The 21705-nt window shown below is 36.9% G+C and overlaps 1 protein-coding gene across 2 annotated transcripts in view; it reads right to left on the reverse strand.

The window, feature by feature from the left end:
- Positions 1-21705, reverse strand: part of SPATA7 (spermatogenesis associated 7) — a 42639-nt gene that overhangs the window by 1357 nt on the left and 19577 nt on the right. Inside the window, exons 5-10 of one of the 2 annotated variants that reach the window (XM_028095213.2) lie at positions 15106-15239; positions 8376-8857; positions 7183-7249; positions 5684-5799; positions 3926-3979; positions 2459-2536 (exon numbers count right to left, since the gene is read on the reverse strand). In XM_028095213.2, coding sequence (XP_027951014.1) covers positions 2459-2536; positions 3926-3979; positions 5684-5799; positions 7183-7249; positions 8376-8857; positions 15106-15239 — 931 coding nt within the window. Of the gene's footprint in view, positions 1-2458; positions 2537-3925; positions 3980-5683; positions 5800-7182; positions 7250-8375; positions 8858-15105; positions 15258-21705 lie in introns of both variants that reach the window. The other variant, XM_028095146.2, reaches the window with a different exon arrangement.

Genomic DNA, 21705 nt, shown 5'->3' on the forward strand with positions numbered 1-21705 from the left:
TCCACTGACGGTAAATCCACATAATAACCTAAAAGCTATCACTTATTACATACCACTAAGGTCTAGACATTTGTGCCAGACACACAATCATTAAACTTCTAATCACAACCAATATTTGGAGAGAAAGGTACTGTAAAGATCATTTTAAAGATGAGAAAATGATCTAAGATGATGACTTCCTCTCTCCTAAGGTCACAAGCCATTAAGAGAATTTAACCCAGATGTGTCTGGCTCCAGAGAAATTATTTTTCAACTACACTATGCTTGTCTTGTTATCACATGAATGTATCAATACCTTTGTTGAAAAACAACTTTGTTACCATTTGTTATTATAAGCCAATCTTAGATTTAGTGGTTCTGCTTTATTCAGCAATTTTTAAAAAAGATTTATATATTTGTTTTAGAGACAGACAGGAGAGAGCACGTGCACAGTGGGGGGTAGAGGCAGAAGCAGAGGGAGAGAGAGAATCTCAAGCAGACTTCCTGCTGAGTGGGGAGCCTGACATAGGGCTCGATCTCATGACCCATGAGATCATGACCCACGAGATCATGACCTGAGCTGAAACCCAGAGTCAGATGCTTAACCAACTGGGCCACCCAGGTGTCCCAACTTAGCAATTTTTTAAAAGCCCAAGAAATCTGTATTCTACCTTTTATAAATAATACATACTGTTTGGGTACCTATTTTGTTTTTTCTCATCAACTGTATATTTTGAACATTTTTCTGTATAAATAAATTCACTTCTAAAACATCATTTTAAGTCCCTAACCAGAACTTGCTCTTGTAAATATTCAACAATTTATTCAACCAAACCTTTACTATTCAATGTATGGGTTGGTTCCATATTTTTGGTGCTTTTATAACAAATGCTGCAATAAATAGCTTTTTAATCTAAAGGAAAAATTTAAGTTTTTTTCTACAATAAACACATGCTCTATGCAAATGTTTTTTGTTTTTGCTTCTAACTTGTGCTTTATTTTTTGATTTACAGTTGGAATCTTAATACTTTTGTTGTGATGGTAAAAAACAGGTAATATAAAATTTACCATTTAACCATTTTTAAATGTATAGTTCAGTATTGTTAAATATATTCACATTGTTATGAAACAGACCAATAGAAGTTTTTCATCTTGCAAATCTGAAACTCTATAACCATTATGAAAACATTTTTAGCCACCTTTTTAAAACAAAAGTAGTAAACAATTATTATAAAAAAAACTTAGGTCTTTTAGTATATCTTTTTATAGTAATAATACAAATGTTTACTTTAATTAAAAAAAACTTCACATAGGAATAGAAATAATTCATTAGAAATGTTGTACTTGACATATTTCAACGGGGTATGTAGTATAAATAATGGAATTCTATGATAGATAACGTTAAGTGGGCCTTGAAGAGTTCCTTTTTTGGGGGCGCCTGGGTGGCTCAGTCACTGGGCGTCTGCCTTCGGCTCGGGTCATGATCCCAGGGTCCTGGGATCAAGCCCCGCATCGGGCTCTCTGCTCCGCAGGAAGCCTGCTTCTCCCTCTCCCTCTCCCCCTGCTTGTGCTCCCTCTCTCGCTGTGTCTCTGTCAAATAAATAAATACAATCTTTTTTTTTAAAAAAAAGATCTACTCTCTCACAAAGTACTTTGAAATACACAACAGAGTACTACTAACTATAGTCGCCATGCTATACATTACATCCCCATGACTTACTTATTTTATAACTGAGAGTTTTACCTTTTGACTACCTTTACCCATTTCGCCTACCCCCCACCACTGGCAACCACCAATCTGTTCTCTGCATCTAAGAGAAATAACAGTATTTAAATGAATAAAATCTCTGCTCTTTTCTGTAACTCCCCAAACTGTGAACTTGCCTTATATGGTAAGAATTAAACATTCTTTATAATTTGCTATCAATTATAAGAATACGTCCCCTCTAAGAGGCGCCTGGGTGACTCATTCAGTTAAGCATCCGACTTTTGATTTTGGCTCAGGTCACGACCTCAGGGTCGTGAGACTGAGCCCCGCATTGGGCTCCATGCTCAGTGAGAAGTTTGCTTGTCTCTCTCTCCCTCTACCCCTCCCCCGACTTGCATGCTCTCTCTCTCAAATAAATAAATCTTTTTTTATTTTTTAATTTTAAAAAAGATTTTATTTATTTGACAGAGAGTGCACAAGCAGGGGGAGTGGCAGGCAGAGGGAGAGGGAGAAGCAGGCTCTCCACTGAGCTGGAAGCCCGATGTGGGGCTGGATGCCAGGACCCTGGGATCATGACCTGAGCTGAAGGCAGAAGCTCAACCGACTGAACCACCCAGGCACCCCAATAAATCTTTTTTTTTAAATGTCCTCCCCAAGAAAGCAACATAATTTTTCATTTCCTAATATGTATAAATAACTTAAAGGAATTAACATAAGGAAGAATATTTAATGTACTATTCAACCACCATAATATAATTTAAAAAATCTAACCTGTTTGAAAATAAACCAAGTTTCAAAATTTCATCTGTTACATCTTCAATGAAACTCAGATATAACAGTTCTTCTTCACTGTGAAAACAAAGCAGTATACAGCATAAAAATTATTTCCTACTTACACTGAAAACTATAGGAAGCACGAGTACCTAATTAGAAATATCTACCACTACTATAACAAATATACTGCTATCTCACATTTAAGAGGAATGTTACAAAAAAAACTTATGTCTACATTCTTAAATTATGCAAAGAAAGATGAGAAAATGTTCCCTAATCAAGTAAAATTTCATAGATGTGTATAGCATCCATCCAGTACTAACAGATAAGCAGGAATTAAAACAGCAAACGAACAAAAAACCAATAAAACAAAACTAAAAAAAACCCACACACAAAACAAACAAAAAACAAAACAGAGCAACCAAGTACAAAAGGGCAACCAAATGTGAACCACCACTGGGGGTGTGTGCTCTTGAAAAGCATTTTACAGGTCTTGACTTCCGACCATGTCAAGCAGCAGAGGTGTGAGCCCTGTGCATGGATGGCACTTAGAGGAGGGGAAAGAGGAAACTCATCCAGAGAAGCAAGAACTTCAAGTATGAAATCCTCTTCCGCTCCTAGAAGAGCATCTTGTTTGAAGGTTGGGAAATTTATTGAGCAGAAAAAATTATTCTTTTTTCTCAAAATGCATGGAGAGGAAAAAAAAAGATGACAGTAGGGAAATTTATGTACATAAATATAGTGATAATTTTTAATTACGTGGGCACATTTCTTTATAACATATTTTAATAACCAGTACAAGAAAATGGAAATTATTATAAATTTGATTTTAATTAGCTGAAATCAGTGAATTGATAGAAATGTAAGTAGCAAGTAACCACACAATTATTCAATAAGTAAATGTAAGGGGAAGAATTAAGAAAATTAGATAATAGAAGATTAAAATGTTATATAAAAAGTTACACTTTCAAACTGATTCTCAGGCTCTAATATTTAAGCAGCAAGTTTGAGAATAAATGAAACTATAATATAGATGATATTCCCTGAAAAAGTGTAGCTTAACTAAAATGACATTAAATCGTAGAAGTATGCTATCTGTAAAGACCTGGTGAGGTTAGAAACTCCTGGAAGGGTATCCTGAGCTATCCAAAGTCTGCATTTCTCTAAAACTCTTGTTATTCTTATTTATCTGTATGGGTACTAATTATAAAAAAAAAAAAACCCAGCAGGCATTATTAACTTAGGGAAAATTTCCCCTGGTCCCCTGGACATAAAGATGAACTGATAGATGACTACTTCAGAAAATTCTGATCATTCTCAAATTTAGGGTATATTATATGATTGAACTCCAAAGCTAGTTGTAAGAGAAATCAGTATTCAGTCCTGACTTATTTAATAATAGTTTGTGTGATTCTTAATTCTTGATTTCCGCTAAGCAAAATGAAGAGGTCAAAAAGATCTTACTCAGAGTGGAGTTTTCTCTCTGGAGGAAGCTGCAGGGAATACTGACATACTGCCCTGGAAAGAGAAAATTACAATATTTGAACAAAATAATGACTGTCATGCAATAAGTGTTCAATAATATATATTAGTAATAATGTATTTTAGAATTTTGGAAGTACTTTCCTATCCATGATCTGATCTAATATTCAGAACAACCCCGACGGTATATTGGGTAGGTATTATTTTTTCCACTGACTGATGAGTTCACCAGGGGGCAGAACGGTTGGGTAACTTGCCAAGGACAGGTGTTAGTAAGTAGCAAAGATATTTTTAATTAGTCTTCTGACTACAAATTCACTGTACATATGTATGTATGTATGTATGTATGTATGTATGTATGTATTTAGTAGGCTCCATGCCCAGTGTGGGGCTTGAACTCACCACCCTGTGATCAAGACCTGAGCTGAGATCAGGAGTCGGATGCTTAACTGACTGGGCCACCTCGGTGCTACCACAATCCTTTCCACTTACCTAGTACACACAATTTCACTTTGACTAAGGTTAACATATAAATAATGCTGGAAACAGATTATTTCCCCATGAAAAACTGTTTTAAGTTGGTCATTGTGATAAATTTTGTCAATATTTAGTTATGTCATCCTTAGTTAATTCCAATCTTTTTTTTCCGGTATGCTCAATTATAAATATTTTTACTTCTTTTAGACAGAAACTACTAGAAAAGATAAATATTCCTTTCTTTAGGCCATTCTTTATATTCATTTGCAGAGTGGCTCAAGAGTTAGCTTATAAATCTTGTTATGAGTACTGAAGCATCATGAATTTCAAGACAAGAGAGGTTAGCAGTGAACCGCCCACAGCCCTGCCAGGTGCTGTCTCCCTGGGAAGGGCCTGAGGAAGGATCTGGGCTCTGAGGGATCACGTGTGCTGGCCTTCTGGTCTGCTACATGACACCTCATTCTTACCCTCTTTTTAATCTCTAGTCCTTTATTTATACCTTCTTCATCTCATATACAATCTCTGACACTGGACATACGTTTGACAGCTGAAACTACCAAAGGCATCTTTGCTAACCTATCGTTTTTATCTAGGTGTAGTATTCCATAATTACTAAATATGATGCATAGTTTTTAAAAACAGTGCCAGTACACGGCAGTGACAGATAAAACACCAGCATATGGTGAATATTCAAAATCATCAATTATGAATCCTCAAATTGTGAGGTTCCTCAGTATTACTTCTGCCACAGATTTTGTCTTCAGGAAAATCCTTTCCCCCTCCCTTCTTCCCTCCCTCCCTCCCTTCCGAGTGTGCACGTGTACAAGGGGCGGGGGGGCAGAGGAAGAGAGAGAGAATCTTAAGCATGCTCCACACCCAGCATGGAGCCCAATGCGGGGCTTGATCTCATGATCCCGGGATCATGACCCAAGTTGAAATCAAGAGTTGGACACTTAACCAACTGAGCCACCCAGGCACTCCAGGAAAATACTTTTTCATATGAATAGCAATGGCAAATAATACAAGCCAGTATCGCCTTTTTCTTTCTTAATGAATTAGCAAAATGAATTCATTTAAACTTTTATTGAGAACCTACTTTGTACAATTTCCTTAGTAAAAATAACACTGCCGCTGAACTGTATAACACTAAAATACATTAAAGTGCATGTGATTAGAGTAGGACTTACGTTGCAAATATTATATGTCTGTTACACAGGAAAGCAGTTAAATAGACAGTTGCAATGACTTCTGTCACCTGCTTACCTTGGTGAGGAACACTGAAGTGTGCCATCTTTAATCTCATCCCATGGTAAGTCATGCCCTTGTAAGGGTAAAGGAGCTATTTTTCCTTTGATATCATATGTCATACAATTAGATGCCTAGGGATGTAATGAGAAGAATCTATCTTTATTTTGCTTCAAAAACACATTATGAAAGCAGAAATAAAGCAAAATAGCAAATTTCAAAAAAGTCAAGGAAAAAGAGTGGAGATATCCCATAGGTAAAAGTGACTGATACAGGGTGCCTGGGTGGCTCAGTCGGTTAAGTGACCACCTTCAAAGTCTGACAGGGTTATGGATAAGCATTTGGAGCACAACGCCATGAAAATGGACTTCTGCTTTAATTTATTTAGTTATCTACAGAGCTAACTGTCTTCCTAAATCTCAAGCTAGTCATAGCCATCAACACTGAGCCCTTCTCAGACTAGGCACTTTAGGCCTATGCCTCCAATGATCCTACATGTTAAGTAGTTTTTCTAGATCTGAAAATTCAGCTTTCAGAGGATAAGCGATTTGTCCTTGAGCTTTGAGTGGCAGGGCCCCATGTCAAACAGGTATTCATGGCCGAGACGGAAACTGACAATTCTCTACCCATATTCAGAAGAGAACAGAAGTTCAGTGTGATTATATTCTTTTATCCCCGAAATCTGTTTGACATTTTATTAAATACTTCTTTTTAAAAGATTTTATTTATTCATGAGAGAGAGAGAGAGAGGGAGGGAGAGAGTATGCATGAGTGGGAGGTGAGGCAGAGGGAGAGGGAGAACCAGATTCCCGATCCCAGGACCCTGAGATCATGACCTGAGCTGAAGTCAGACGCTTAACCAAATGAGCCACCCAGTGCCCCTGTGTTTGACATTTTAATAGACAAACTGTTTTTATAAGCAATAAATTTAAAATAGGACACAAGTGTATGATTAATACCCCCAAATAAAAATAAAATATGAAAATCAGACTTAAAGCTGTAATATTTTAGAAGAAATGACTGCTAACCACTCAAAACATAAACACTATAAAAAAAGAGCCTTATGGTCTAGAAAAAAGTAAAAGCAAATATAAGAGAATGATATCCATCTATTCTTATATAATTTCCAATAATCAGTGGCAATTCAAAAAAAAAATACAGGCACAGAAACTAAAAACTTTGGTATAGCTTTTCTGGCTCCTTCAGTGATCCAAGTCTACATCTTTGAAAGCAACATTTAAGGTATTTTATTCATTTATTCATCTCTCTAGCCAGCCAACCAACCATCTAGAAAAAGTGCTAGCAACAAACGATTTCCCAGACTGGGCAGGATCCATCTGGCCACTCAAAGAGACCTATAGCCATGTATAAATAGGTAGTCTTTCTCTATACTGGCTACATTATCTGCAAGAAGTGTCACCAGAAGATTATTCAAGTCCAAACAGCTATATATATTTTATTAAGTTAAAGCAGCTATAATTCCAATGTGGCACAAAGAGAGATCTCATTTTTATTACCTGCTTTGTGTTCTCTTCTGAATCTGTGGAGTTCTTGATGTCAACTGTCTCAAAATCAGATTTAAAGCTGGAATATTTTAAAAAGGAGCAATTGTCAAAATACAAACCTTCAAAATACAAACACCCTGATAAGTTTACGGTCTTAAAAAATCTCTCACACATAAGAGATGAAATCCATCTATTCTTATAAAATGTGTAATTTCTTATTATATAATCAGGAAATAGACATGGTTTGGATTACACAGCTTATTTTTCCTTTTTTTGAATAGCAGCTAAATTTCCGCTGGATAGGATGGGACTAGGGAAATGGGAACCATTAATCCTCAAAAGCTTTCATACATACACATTTAGAAAAGGATACCATATGCTTGCTTTCCTTACTTCTCTCTATTCCTTAATTCTTGGGATTAAATGAATGCAGACTCATCTGATATTACTGTACCTCTTATCTATACCCAGAGAAAATACTAGTCATAAATTTTTTTTTTTTTTTTTTTGCTTTCTTAAAAAGAACTAAAACCTAGGACCAGGTAAATAGTTGTTTAAATAACACCAGGAACAACAATCACAAATCAGTTAACACTTAATACTTTATAAGATTTGTTTGTTTCTTCAATCATTTGGCAAACTTTTACTGAATACTCATTATGTGTCAGGCACTATCAAATCTGAAAACATTATTGAGGCAAATTATACTTAATTTACAGAAATTATCCCACTTGGCTAAATTATTCCTGGGGAGTTGCTGCTATGTAAGAGTGGGGTTGAATATTTGCAGGAAGGGAACCCAAAGAGAGCCAGAGAAACAGTGTTTTTTTCCTTGATAGCCCATTGTTTTGCCGTTTTTAACACAAATCTATAGACGTATTTACACAAATGCTATTTGATGACATATTTTAAGGATTCTCTGAAAGTATATTTAAAAGCATATACCATGTTTGGAAACAATAAATTAAAATATGTAATATTCCTGTTTATAAGGAACTTGACAAGTTTAATAACTACTTTTCAACAATTACTTAGGTAGTTCTAGTGATACATACAAAAGGAAAAGTCACATTAATCTCATCCAATTCAAAAGGGCACTACCAGACCTTAAGTCCGACACATTAGGTACATGATATAAAATAAGAAATATTATTTAATTCTACAACACCATGAAGGACTTACTACTGGCTGTGAATGTGCCATACCTGCTTAATTCAGTCTGGGTTTCAGCTTCTATCCGCTGGTCTGTAAAATCTTTTTTTCTTTTGGCGGGCGTGTAGTATCGGTAATGTGACAGGAAAGACTTTGCTTCTGTTTTTAAAGTGCGTGGAGTGAATGGCAAATGTCTGTTGGAAAAGAGTTCAGAATGTTTATCCAAAAGGTCCCCACTGGGTGCTTTTGAAATAACTAACTGAAACCGGTGGGTATTTGGGAATGTGCTCTTGGGCCCTCTGCCATATGAAGTTCCAGAGCACGCTCTCCTGGGCCCAGAGGCAGTGTAATCCACGTTGAACACAGAGGAACTGGAGTTCTTCTCGGTACCATTTGTGAGGACTTTATCAGATTTAGGTAGATTTAGGTGTAGTCTCTCTGAAGAAGTTACTGGTGACCTTGGTGACCTTGTAAAGGATGAAAATCCATTCACTTCTCCAATTAACACATCTTCATCTTGTGGTTCTCCTGAGGGCTAAGAATATTTGGTTTGATTGTCATCAATTATGTTTACAAATTCACCTAACTGGGACTCTCCACATTATATACCAAAAAATAGATGCCTTAGTGGGTTTAGAGATGATATATTCCCGAAGATGTTAGCACTATATATGAAGTTCTGTTCAAGGTTTTGAATTATTAATATATAAAAATATAATTCTAAATATAATAGCAATCAATTTTTTTTAAGATTTTATTTATTTGAGAGAGTGAGTAAGACAGAGAGAAAGTGGGAGTGAACATGAGTGGGTGGTAGGGGCAGAGGGAAAGAGAGAAGCAGACTCCCCACTGAGCAGGGAGCCCGAAGCGGGGCTCAATCCTAGCACCCTGGGATCACGACCTAAGCGGAAGCCACTTAGGTGCCCCAGCAATCATTTTTCTTTCTGAAACTAAAAAAAAAAATAATTACTAACATCTACCTACATTTATGGTCTTGAACTTGTGTACTGAGATCAGGTAGATCTCAGTTTTATCTGAAAATTTCCAAACCACTCGTGAACACCAATCCCCTTCTCAATCACTCTGTTGGTGGTGGCATCCTTCCCCTCCCATCATGTCTTTATGGCAATCTCCAGCGTCAGCAGTTCCTCAGACTTCAAGGCTTTGAAGAAATGAAAAGAACTTCTCAACTTCTCCTCATGAGTGGGGAAAGCTGAAAGGGAAGACGTTTTGGACTGCTCCATTTCTTTCTGGTTTAATTTTGGAAGAACCATTTCTACAGGGTATCCACAAAGTCTTAAAACATAGATAATATTTTATTCTTTTACAGATTAGATGCCCAAGATGCAATGAGTGTGATTCCAGACTTTATGGACACCTGTGTATCCTTTTTTTTTTTTTTTAAGATTTTATTTATTTATTTGACAGAGAGAGACACAGCGAGAGAGGGAACACAAGTAGGGGGAGTGGGAGAGGAAGAAGCAGGCTTCCCGCCGAGAAGGGAGCCCGATGCGGGGCTCGATCCCAGGATCCTGGGATCGTGACCTAAGCTGAAGGCAGACGCTTAACTGATGGAGCCACCCAGGCATCCCCAAAACCTGTGTAATCCTTTAAAGAACTTTGAGACACTTTATTACGTAGAGGGGAAGTTACATGGAAGTTACAGATTCTGAGGTGACAGTGGCTAGGAGTTAGCTGTTACCTCTGCCCTCCAAGCTCATGGGGAGAGAAACAAGAGGAAGACGAACAACCTGAGTAAGAGAATGGCTGAGTGCCTCCTGTGTGCAAGGTACTGTTCTTGCCACTGAGTAGGATAAAAGAGGACAATTAACTTCTATCACTGCTACTAGTAAGTTACTATGCTGACTATGTATAAGGTGTAGTTCTAAGTAATCTACATGCACAATTCATTTAATCCTCACATCAACTTTTGGGTGGTGATACAAATACTACTTTTATTTCATAGATGAAAAAACTCAGGTGGTGCAGGGTCTCAGAATCAGACCAGGCTGAGCCTATGCTATTCATTACATCATATTGTCTATTATGAAGACGATCTGAAAATTATATATTTTAGATTTTTTTTAAAGTAAACTCTACCCCCAATGTGGGGTTCAAAATCGACCCCAAGATCAAGAGTCGCATGCTCTACTGACTGAGCCAGCCAAGTGTCCCTGTATTTTAGATTTTTTACACCATGAGGAATTTTAAACTGATTTTAACTCTTTTTCTGAAGGTGAACTTGTCAGCTAATCTAAGTACTGATTCATCTAAGTAAGAAAAATGCAGATGACTTACTTAGACTGCAGAGTGTAACTAAAGCCTAAAATAGGTCAAGTCACCTACCATTTCCTTTCCAAGTACTTTCTAACCTGATCTCAAATACAAGGCAAAATTACTCAAGGCAAGGAAATATTTTGGCATTAAATTCTGAATCACTAGGGCACTTTTTAAATGATTTCAATATATTAGTTTGAAAAAGTGCTCCCAAAAAAGACTCGTAGCTTATATACCACAAAAGTTTGGCTCCCAGGAGAAAAATTTCTAAATAGTATCTGAAAAATCCTACAGGGTTATTAAATAATAATCACAGGAATTATTTACACTTAGAGGAATAGTACAAGCTGAGATCAGAGAAGGCAGAAATGCACAAGGCATTAGACTGCCTGTAAGAAAATTCTTACCAGTAATGGTTATTTAATAAACAAAATGAAACACCAAAGTCTTTAAAGACAGAAATATACTCTTATCTGTCTGAAATGGGCTGGGAAAATTGCTTTTGAACTGACTAAAAGCAAGAAATTTTCCAGTATTTTTATGTCTCTTAATTCCTACCTTGTATCCTATACTTCTTCTTTCCTTGGAAACCAGTAGAACATAGTATAAAATCAATTGTACCAATCTGCTTTTTTTGAGATTATATTACTGTTTCCTATAGCTATGAATAACAGAAAGCTTGGATATAATTTTCACAGAAAATATGTAACATACTGGTAAATTCACCAACATGTGAAAAAAAGATAACTGTAAGGCTCTAAAATCAGAAAAGGGTTTATCAATTACACGTGAATGGAACAAAAATTCTGGTGGTAATTTGACCACTTTCATTTTCTTAAGTCAGCTTTACAGTTCAATGCAATTTGTTGTGAACTGTTTCTGTGATTTAAGAATTTATGTAAAGTGATAATGATTGCATAGTTTATATACTCATAAGGTTTTCATGTCAAGAACACATATCAAAGTTTATAATCAGAGAACTGAGTACTAAATCTTTTTTAGGGATAATGTTAGAAGAAATAGTATACAAAGATTTTTCCAACTGTCAGATTTTTAAAATTAATTAATTAATTTTTAAAGGATTTTATTTATTTATTTGAGAGACAGCATGAGCCCCATACAGGGCCCCGTGCAGGGCTTGATCCCAGGACCCTGAGACCATGGCCTGAGCCCAAAGGACACTCAACCAGAACCTCCTTCAATTGTCAGATTTTAAAGCAGTTGAGGAATCAATTCAATTGCAGAATAGGGTGGGTACAAATTATTTAAAAATTCGATTAACACTTGTTTTGCAAAAAAGTTTCAAATTATATTTTATAAAAGAAATTGATAGCTCTTGCTTTTCATGGTTTTATACTGCTTTAAAAATGTTTCATAGACTTAATTAGGAATATGGGTCACATCCACATATTCAATTAATCTTAATAGCATATAGTAAGTGCTGTACCAGTGATGTGAGTGAATAATTGTGTGGAGGTTACAGGGTGCAGACTGGAAAGGTACTGGAGGCCTCTGAGATGAGTCAAAGTGTAAGAGAAAGAACAGCATGAGTGTATGGGCAGTTATGGGTTTTTGATTATATGATCTCACGTATATAAAAGGCTAATATGTTCAGAGGCTAAAGTTAGCATTTCTTTTTTTTTATTTTTAAGATCTTATTTATTTATTTGGCAGAGAGAGAGGGAGAGAACATAAGCAGGCTGAGCGGCAGGCAGAGGGAGAGAGAAGCAGACTCCCTGCCAAGCAGAGAGCCTGACGTGGGGCTTGATCCCAGGACCCTGGGATCATGACCCGAGCTAAAGGCAGACGCTTAACCAACTGAGCCACCCAGGTGCCCCTAAAGTTAGCATTTTCTTTTTAATTGTAGCAAAGTTTTCAGTAAATGCAGATTATAATTAAGATAGCTATTAACCATAAAGCCCAATTATTGAAATATACCTAAAAAAATAATTTGAATCTGAATTTGTGTAAATATTTATCAAGGCTTATAAAAAATGTAGGCAAGTTTAAAAAAATATATAATACACACACATATAAAACATAAATGAACTACTTTATGGAGGCAGAATAGAAGGTTACAGTGGCTAAAGGAAAAATGAAAGAAAACATCTTACATTTACAGATTTAATTATATATTTTTAACAAACTCCATTCTTATCCCCAAATATAATTATTAATTTATATTATGATAGAAAAATATTTTAAACTTTCAGTTAAAAAGTATAATCACTATGGGGCACCTGGCTGGCTTAGTCGGTAGAGCATGTGATTCTTGATCTTGGGGTTGTGAGTTTGAGCCCCATATTGGGTACAGAGATTCATTAAAAATAAAATCTTTAGGGACACCTGGGTGGCTCAGTCAGTTAAGCGTCTACCTTCAGCTTTAGGTCCTGGGACTGAGTCCCACATCGGGCTCCTTGCTCAGCGGGGAGCCTGCTTTTCCCTCTGCCTGCTGCTCCCCCTGCTTGTGTGCTCTCTTTCTCTCTCTCTCTCTGACAAATAAATAAAATCTTTAAAAAATATCTTAAAAAAAAAAAAAAACCCAAACTTTAGGACCCACCTAAAACATTAGGATTAAAAAATGGAAAAAGATATACCAAGGGAGTACTAATCAAAAGAAAACTGGTTTAACTATATCACTATCAGAAAACACTTTAATACAAAAAAACATTAAGATAAAGAATCTCAAAGCAGTGACAATAGGTTTGAGTCACCAAAAAAATATATTATCTCTAAATCTGTATTTATAAAATAATAATATAGACTCAAAATCTACAAAACAAAAATTGGCAGTACTAATTTTTAGAGAAATAGCTAAATACATAATCATGTGGAAGATTTCTCTTAATAAATGATAGCTTGATCAGACAAAAAAATCAGTAAGATTTGAATATATATGAAGTTTAATCTAATGAATACATTGTATTAAATACTGTACACAACAACTATAGTATATTTTCTTTCCAAACACATAATGACACAGTGCATTTTAAGAAATTTGTCTACCTACTGGGCCATAAAACAAATTTCTCAACAAATTTCAAGAAATTAGCATCATATAGATATTCTACGATTAGGCTAGAAATCGGGAACAAGAGAAAACTCCTAGGGAAAAAAATACACACAGAGATTAAGAAATACTTCTAAATGACTCTTGCGTTAAAAAAGAGATTATAATGGAAAATACTCTGAATTGAATCATAATAAAAATACCATATAACAAAACTTGTGGGATACAGCTAAAGCAGCATTTGGAGGAAAATTTATAACCTTAAAATATGCTTATACTGTCCAGAAGTGAGGCTGAAAATAAGCTAAGCAAAAGTAGGAAAGTAAGACAAAATAAACCCAAAGAAAACCAAAAGGGGAAAAGAAAGATAAGAGCAGACATTAAAAAAACAGAAAACAAAATACAATAGGGAAGATTAATGAAGTAAAACAAAATGCTCTTTAAAAAGATTAAAAAAAAAAACCTGACAAATCTCTGGTGAGAAAAAATCAAAGAAAGAAGAATAAAGACACAAACAACATGAGGAATAAAAAGGGGGAAATAATACATATTCAGGAGAGATTAAGAGAGATTAAAGTAAATCTATGCCAAAAATTTGAAAATTTAGATGAAAGGACAACTTCCAACATAAATATAACTTTAAAAAATAATCCTATAATGATTCAAAAAACTGAATTAGTAGTCAAAAATCTTCTAACAAAGAAAACTCTAGGCCCAGATAATTTTAATGTTGAGCCATCAAATTCAAGGAATAAATAATTCCAAACTTATATAAACTATTCCAGAGCATGGAAAAAGAGGAAACAGCACCCAATTTCCTTTATGAGGCTAGTGTAACCATACACAGAGTAGAGAAAAAGGAAAATGACAGGTCAATATCAATAATGGCAGTAGATGCTAAAATCCTAAACAAAGTATTAGTAACTTATCCAGCAATGTATAAAAAAGGTATTGCATTATGACAAGGTTGTGTTTATACTGGGAATGCAAAGTTGTTTTAACATTAGAAACTTGACCATAATTCACAACATACACAGATTAAAAAGAAAAATGATACCATCTTTTCAAAAAAATGCAGAAAAAGCATTTTATAAAATTAACATCCATTCATGAGAAAGGAAAAACAAATCCTCTTAGCGAACTAGGAATAAGAGAACTTCCTCAATCAGATGTTAAAGGGTATCACAAAACACCAAGAGCAGGAGTCAGTAAACTATAGCCTGGAGGCCAATTTGGCTTACTCTCTTTCTTAATAGTTTTACTGGAACACAGCTATGCCCATTCATTTACATCTTGTCTGTGGCTACTGTCCAAGGGCACAAGAACTGTGAGAGACTGTGGGGCCTGAAAAGCTTAAAATATTTACTACCTGGCTCTTTAAACGAGAAGTTTACTGATTCTGACCTAAAGTAAACATACTATAACAAAGTCAGGTTGTGCCACTAATGAAATACCTTAGAAACATCTGCTTTTAACAGGTAAAAATACTATCTTACCTTTTGTAGAGTGTTAAATAGTGACTTGGAATTATTTTTAGAATTGGCCTGCATTGCTGTTTTATTTAATTTCAAATCCCTTTCACATCGTGCTAATTCCTTTTTGAGTTTCTCTCTTCGTTGTTGGTCTGCATCTGATGGGGAAAACAAATCTTTTAAAATAAAGAACAAAACAGAAAAATTAAGGTTTTGGTCTTGGAAGTCTAATAAAGGACACATTGTTTTTCTTACTAAAAATGTTTACACTATTGATATATAAATAAAAATCCACATACTTTTCTGTATAAAGAGAAGCTAACAAATATTTAATTTACAGAAACTTTAAGTGCATTATTTAAAGAGCGTAAACAAGATGTGACAAATTGGCTAAGCCTAAGAGCTCAAGAAAGCAATTTCTAGCAGATATTCAGAGATACTGAAGGTGAGAAATGCTTGATGTGTTTTTTTGTGACTCTGTCATCACCAAATGCAGAGTCTGAATTAGTCCATACACTCTCCCCCAAATGCATATTATTGTCAATAACATCACATGTCATTCAAATTTAAGTTTTACAGACTTTAAAAGGATAACATTTTCAACTAGGATAACTGATTTCTACTTCTCTTAACTGCTATTCATTTGGAAATGTAAATGAAAAAAGTGGTTTTGCACTTTAGAATGCTTTAGGTCAGGTATTGAGTTATCAAAGATTTATCATTGTATGAAGGCTGAAAATGGTGAAATGAAACCTAGTCAAATTTCAAAGTTAAGAGGAGAGGAAAAGATGGTGAAGGAGTAGGGGACCCTATTCCAGCCGGTCCCCAGAATTGAGCTGGATATCTACCAGACCACTCTGAAAACCCACGGAATCAGCCTGAGATGTAAGAGGTCAGATCTGGATCTCTACAAACAGACTATCACAGGCGGTTGGTTTCGAGGTACGAAGTGGGAAGCCGTGATCCTGGGGGCAGATATCGGAGGATAAACGGAAGGGGGAGGGAGCCGTGGTGATCCTACACTGCCAGTGAGTGATGGACAGGGCACAGACTCGCAGACTGGTAGCAGTGGGGAAAGGACTTTAGGGCAGCCCCCCAGACTGAAACCTGGAGTTGCGGGGCCGCGGGAGCAAATTCGGAGTGGCTGGCAGTTTTAGAAGCACAAAGGGCAGAGATGAGCCCCCATGCCCCACCTGGAGGTGAGGACTGGGAGCGCTGCGGAGGGGTGCACAACCCAGGACGCTGCAGTTTATAGCAGCACAGACAGAAACGGAGATAGTGCTCACTGACGAACAGAGTGTGATCTCTCTGCTCTGAGGCAGAGGGTTGGAAATGATCTCTTCTGCTCTGACTCTCGGAAGAGACCCGGAAAGCCGCCAAGAAAAGCCACCAGAGAACAAAAGCCCCCCAAAAATGGTTTTCACTGAGCCCATCCCCCACCACAGAGGGCAAGGCAACTCTGTCCAAACAGGGTTGCCTGAGTAACAGCGTGGCAGGTCCCTCCCCCCAGAACACAGGCTGGGAGAACGAGAGACCAGCAACCCTAAGGTCCCTAGAAAACAGGTGCATCTTGCTTGGGTTCTGGTCAGTAATTTGGACACTCTACATTCCCTCAACTACCCCTCAACAGAATGACTAGGAGGAGCAACCCCCCAAATAGAGGAAAGACTTCTGTGACTTCTGCCACAGATTTACAAACGAATACAGAGATAACCAAGATGTCAGAGATGGAATTCAGGGTAGCAACTGTAAAGACAATAGCTAGAATGGAGAAATCAATTAATGGCAACATAGTCTCTAAGGGCAGAAATGAAAGCTGAACTGGCAGAACTTAAAAATGCTATCAGTGAGATCCAATCTAATCAAGATAATCTAACAGCTAGGCTAAGCGAGGCAGAAGAAGGAATTAGTGATCTAGAAGACCAATTAATAGACAAGAAGGAAAAGAGGAGGCCAGGGAAAAACAACTCAGAATCCATGAAAATAGAATCAGAGAAGTAAGTGACACCATGGAACGTTCCAATGTCAGAATTATTGGGATCCCTGAGGGGGTGGAAAGAGAGAGAGGACTAGAAGATATATTTGAGCAAATCGTAGCTGAGAACTTCCCTAATCTGGGGAATGAAACAAATACTCATGTCCTAGAGGCAGAGAGAACCCCTCCAAGATCAAGGAAAACAGACCAATGCCCCGGCATGTAATAGTAAAACTTGCAAATCTTAGAACCAAGGAAACCAGCTTAAGGGCAGTTAGGGGGAAGAGATTCCTTATGTACAGAGGTAGGAACATCAGAATAATGTCAGACCTATCCACAGAAACCTGGCAAGCCACAAAGGGCTGGCAAGACATATTTAGGGTACTAAATGAGAAGAACAAGCAGCCAGGAATACTTTATCCGGCAAGGCTTTCATTTAGAATGGATGGAGAGATGCAGAGCTTCCATGACCGGCAGAAATGGAAAGAATATGTGACCACTAAGCTGGCCCTGCAAGAAATATTAAGGGGGGTTCTATAAAAGGAGAAAGACCCCAAGAGTGATACAGAACAGAAATTTACAGAGACAACCTATAAAAACAAGGTCTTCACAGGCAACATGATGACAATAAATGCATATTTTTCAATAATCACTCTCAACGTGAACAGCCTAAATGCTCCCATAAAACAGCACAGGGTTACAGGTTGGATAAAAAGACAGGACCCATTCATATGCTGTCTACAAGAGACTCATTTTTAACCTAAAGATACATCCAGACCGAAAGTGAAGGGATGGAGATCAATCTTCCATGCCAATGGACCTCAAAAGAAAGCTGGGATAGCAATTCTTATAACAGACAAATTAGATTTTAAGCTAAAGACTGTAGTTAGAGACACAGAAGGACACTGTATCATTCTTAAAGGGTCTATCCAATGAGAAGATCTAACAATTGTAAATATCTACACCCCCAATGTGGGAGCAGCCATCTACATAAGCCAGCTGTTAACTAAAATAAAGAGTCATATTGATAACAATACTTTAGTTGTAGGAGACCTCAATACTCCACTCTCAGCAATGGACAGATCATCTAAGCAGAAAATCAACTGAAACAAGAGCTTTGAAAGACACACTGGACCAGATGGACCTCATAGATATATACAGAGCATTCCACCCTAAAACAACAGAATACTCATATTCTCGAGCACACACGGAACTTTCTCCAGAATAGACCACATACTGGGTTACAAATCAGGTCTCAACTGATACCAAAAGACTGAGATTATTCCTTGCATATTCTCAGACCACAATGCTTTAAAACTAAAACCCAATCACAAGAAAAAATTTGGCAGAAATTCAAACACTTGGAAGCTAAAGACCACTCTGCTCAATCATGTTTGGGTCAACCAAGAAATCAAAGAAGAACTTAAACAATTCATGGAAACCAATGAGAACGAAAACACATCAGTCCAAAACCTATGGGATACTGCAAAGGCGGTCCTAAGGGGGAAATACATAGCCATCCAAGCCTCACTCAAAAAAATAGAAAAATCCCGAATTTACCCACTAACTTTACACCTTAAAGAACTAGAAAAAAAGCAACAAACAATGCTTAAGCCATGCATTAGCAGAGAAATAATTAAGATTAGAGCAGAAATCAATGAATTAGAAACCAGAAACACAGTAGATCAGATCAACAAAACTAGAAGCTGGTTCTTTGAAAGAATTAATAAGATCGATAAACCACTGGCCACACTTATCTAAAATAAAAGAGAAAGGACCCAAATTAATAAAATTATGAATAAAAGGGGAGAAATCACAACTAACACCAAGGAAATAGAAACAATTATTAGAAATTAATATCAACAGCTATATGCCAATAAATTGAGCAACCTGGAAGAAATGGATACCTTCCTGGAAACCTATAAGCTGCCAAGACTGAAACAGGAAGAAATTGACAACCTGAATAGGCCAATAACCAGTAATGAGATTGAAGCAGTGATCCAAAACCTCCCAAAAGACAAGAGTCCAGGGCCTGATGAATTCCCTGGGGAATTCTACCAAACATTCAAAGAAGAAATAATACCTATTCTCCTGAAGCTCTTTCAAAAAATAGAAACCGAAGGAAAGCTACCAGACTCATTCTATGAGGCCAGCATTACCTTAATCCCCAAACCAGGCAAAAACCCCATCAAAAAGGAGAATTTCAGACCGATATCCCTGATGAATATGGATTCCAAAATCCTCAACAAAATCCTAGCTAATAGGATCCAACAATACATTAAAAGGATCATCCACCACGACCAAGTGGGATTTATCCCTGGGATGCAAGGGTGGTTCAACATTCACAAATCAATCAATGTGATAGAACACATTAATAAGAGAGAGAAGAACCATATGGTCCTCTCAATTAATGCAGAAAAAGCATTTGACAAAATACAGCATCCTTTCCTGATTAAAACTCTTCAGAGTATAGGGATAGAGGGAACAATCCTCAAGTTCATAAAATCCATCTATGAAAAACCCACAGCAAATATCATCCTCGATGGGGAAAAGCTGAGAGCCTTTCCCTTAAGATCAGGAACATGACAAGGATGCCCAGTCTAGCCACTATTGTTCAACATAGTACTAGAAGTCCTAGTAACAGCAATCAGACAACAAAAAGAAATAAAAAGTATTCAAATTGGCAAAGAAGTCAAACTCTCTCTCTTCACAGATGACATGATACTTTATGTGGAAAATCCAAAAGACTCCACCCCCAAATTACTAGAACTCATACAGCAATTCAGTAATGTGGCAGGATACAAAATCAATGCACAGAAATCAGTCTTTTTCTTATACACTAATAATGCAACTGTATAAAGAGAAATTAGAGAAATGATTCCATTTACAATGGCACCAAAAACCATAAGATACCTCGGAATAAACCTAACGAAAGAGGTAAAGGATCTATACTCTAGGAACTACAGAACACTCATGAAAGAAATTGAAGAAGACACAAAAAGATGGAAAAACATTCATGGATCGGAAGAATAAACATTGTTAAAATGTCTATGCTACCCAGAGCAATCCATACCTTCAACGCCATCCCGATCAAAATTCCAATGACATTTTTCAAAGTGCTAGAACAAACAATCCTAAAATTTGTATGGAATCAGAAAAGACCCCTAATCACCAAGGAAATGTTGAAAAAGAAAAACAAAGCTGGGGGCATCACATTGCCTAAGTTCAAGCTATATTACAAAGCAGTGATCACCAAGACAGAATGGTACTGGAACAGAAACAAACATACAGACCAATGGAACAGCATAGAGAGCCCATAATGGACCCTCAACTCTATGGTCAAATAATGTTCGACAAAGCAGGAAAAAATATGCAATGGAAAAAAGAAAGTCTCTTCAATAAACGGTGCTGGGAAAATTGGACAGCTATATACAGAAGAATGAAACTCAAACATTCTCTAACACCATACACAAAGATAAACTCAAAATGGATGAAAGACCTCTATGTGAGACAGGAATCCATCAAAATCCTACAGGAAAACATAGGCAGTAACCTCTTTAACATCAGCCACAGCAACTTCTTTCAAGATACATCTCCAAAGTCTAGTGAAACAAAAGCAAAAATGAACTTTTGGGACTTCATCAAGATAAAAAGCTTCTGCACAGCAAAGTAAAAAGTCAACAAAACAAAGAGGCAACCCACAGAATGGGAGAAAATATTTGCAAATGACACTACAGACAGAGCACTGATATCCAAGATCTATAAAGAACTACTCAAACTCAACACCCAAAAAACAAATAATCAAGTCAAAAAAATGGGCAGAAGACATGAACAGACACTTCTCCAATGAAGACATACAAATGGCTAAGACACACATGAAAAAATGTTCATCATTAGCCATCAGGGAAACTCAAATCAAAACCACATTGAATACCACCTTACACCAGTTAGAATGGCAAAAACTGACAAGACAAGAAACAACAAATGTTGGACAGGTCGTGGAGAAAGGGGAACCCTCTTACACTGTTGGTGGGAATGCAAGTTGGTACAGCCACTTTGGAAAACAGTGTGGAGGTGCCTCCAAAAATTAAAAATAGAGCTACCCTATGACCCAGCAATTGCACTCCTGGGTATTCACCCCAAAGACACAGATGTAGTGAAAAGAAGGGCCATATGCACCCCAATGTTCATAGCAGCAATGTCCGCAATAGCCAAACTGGAAAGAGCCGAGATGCCCTTCAACAGACGAATGGATAAAGAAGATGTGGTCCATATATACAATGGAATATTACTCAGCCATCAGAAAGGATGAATACCCAACTTTTACATCAACATGGATGGGACTGGAGGAGATTATGCTAAGTGTAATAAGTCAAGCAGAGAAAGTCAATTATCCTATGGTTTCACTTATTTGTGGAACATAAGGAATACCATGGAGGACATTAGGAGAAGGAAGGGAAAAATGAAGGGGGGGGAATCGGAGGGAGAGACGAACCATGAGAGACTGTGGACTCCGAGAAACAAACTGAGGGTTTTAGAGGGGAGGGGGGTGGGGGGATGGGTTAGCTCGGTGATGGGTATTAAGGAGGGCACGTACTGCATGGAGCACTGGGTGCTATACAAAAACAATGAATTGTGGCTCACTACAT

The sequence above is a fragment of the Eumetopias jubatus genome, unplaced genomic scaffold (assembly GCF_037043125.1).
Source record: "Eumetopias jubatus isolate StellerSeaLion01/CBP00866 unplaced genomic scaffold, mEumJub1_p1.0 scaffold_7, whole genome shotgun sequence".
Lineage (NCBI taxonomy): Eukaryota > Metazoa > Chordata > Mammalia > Carnivora > Otariidae > Eumetopias > Eumetopias jubatus.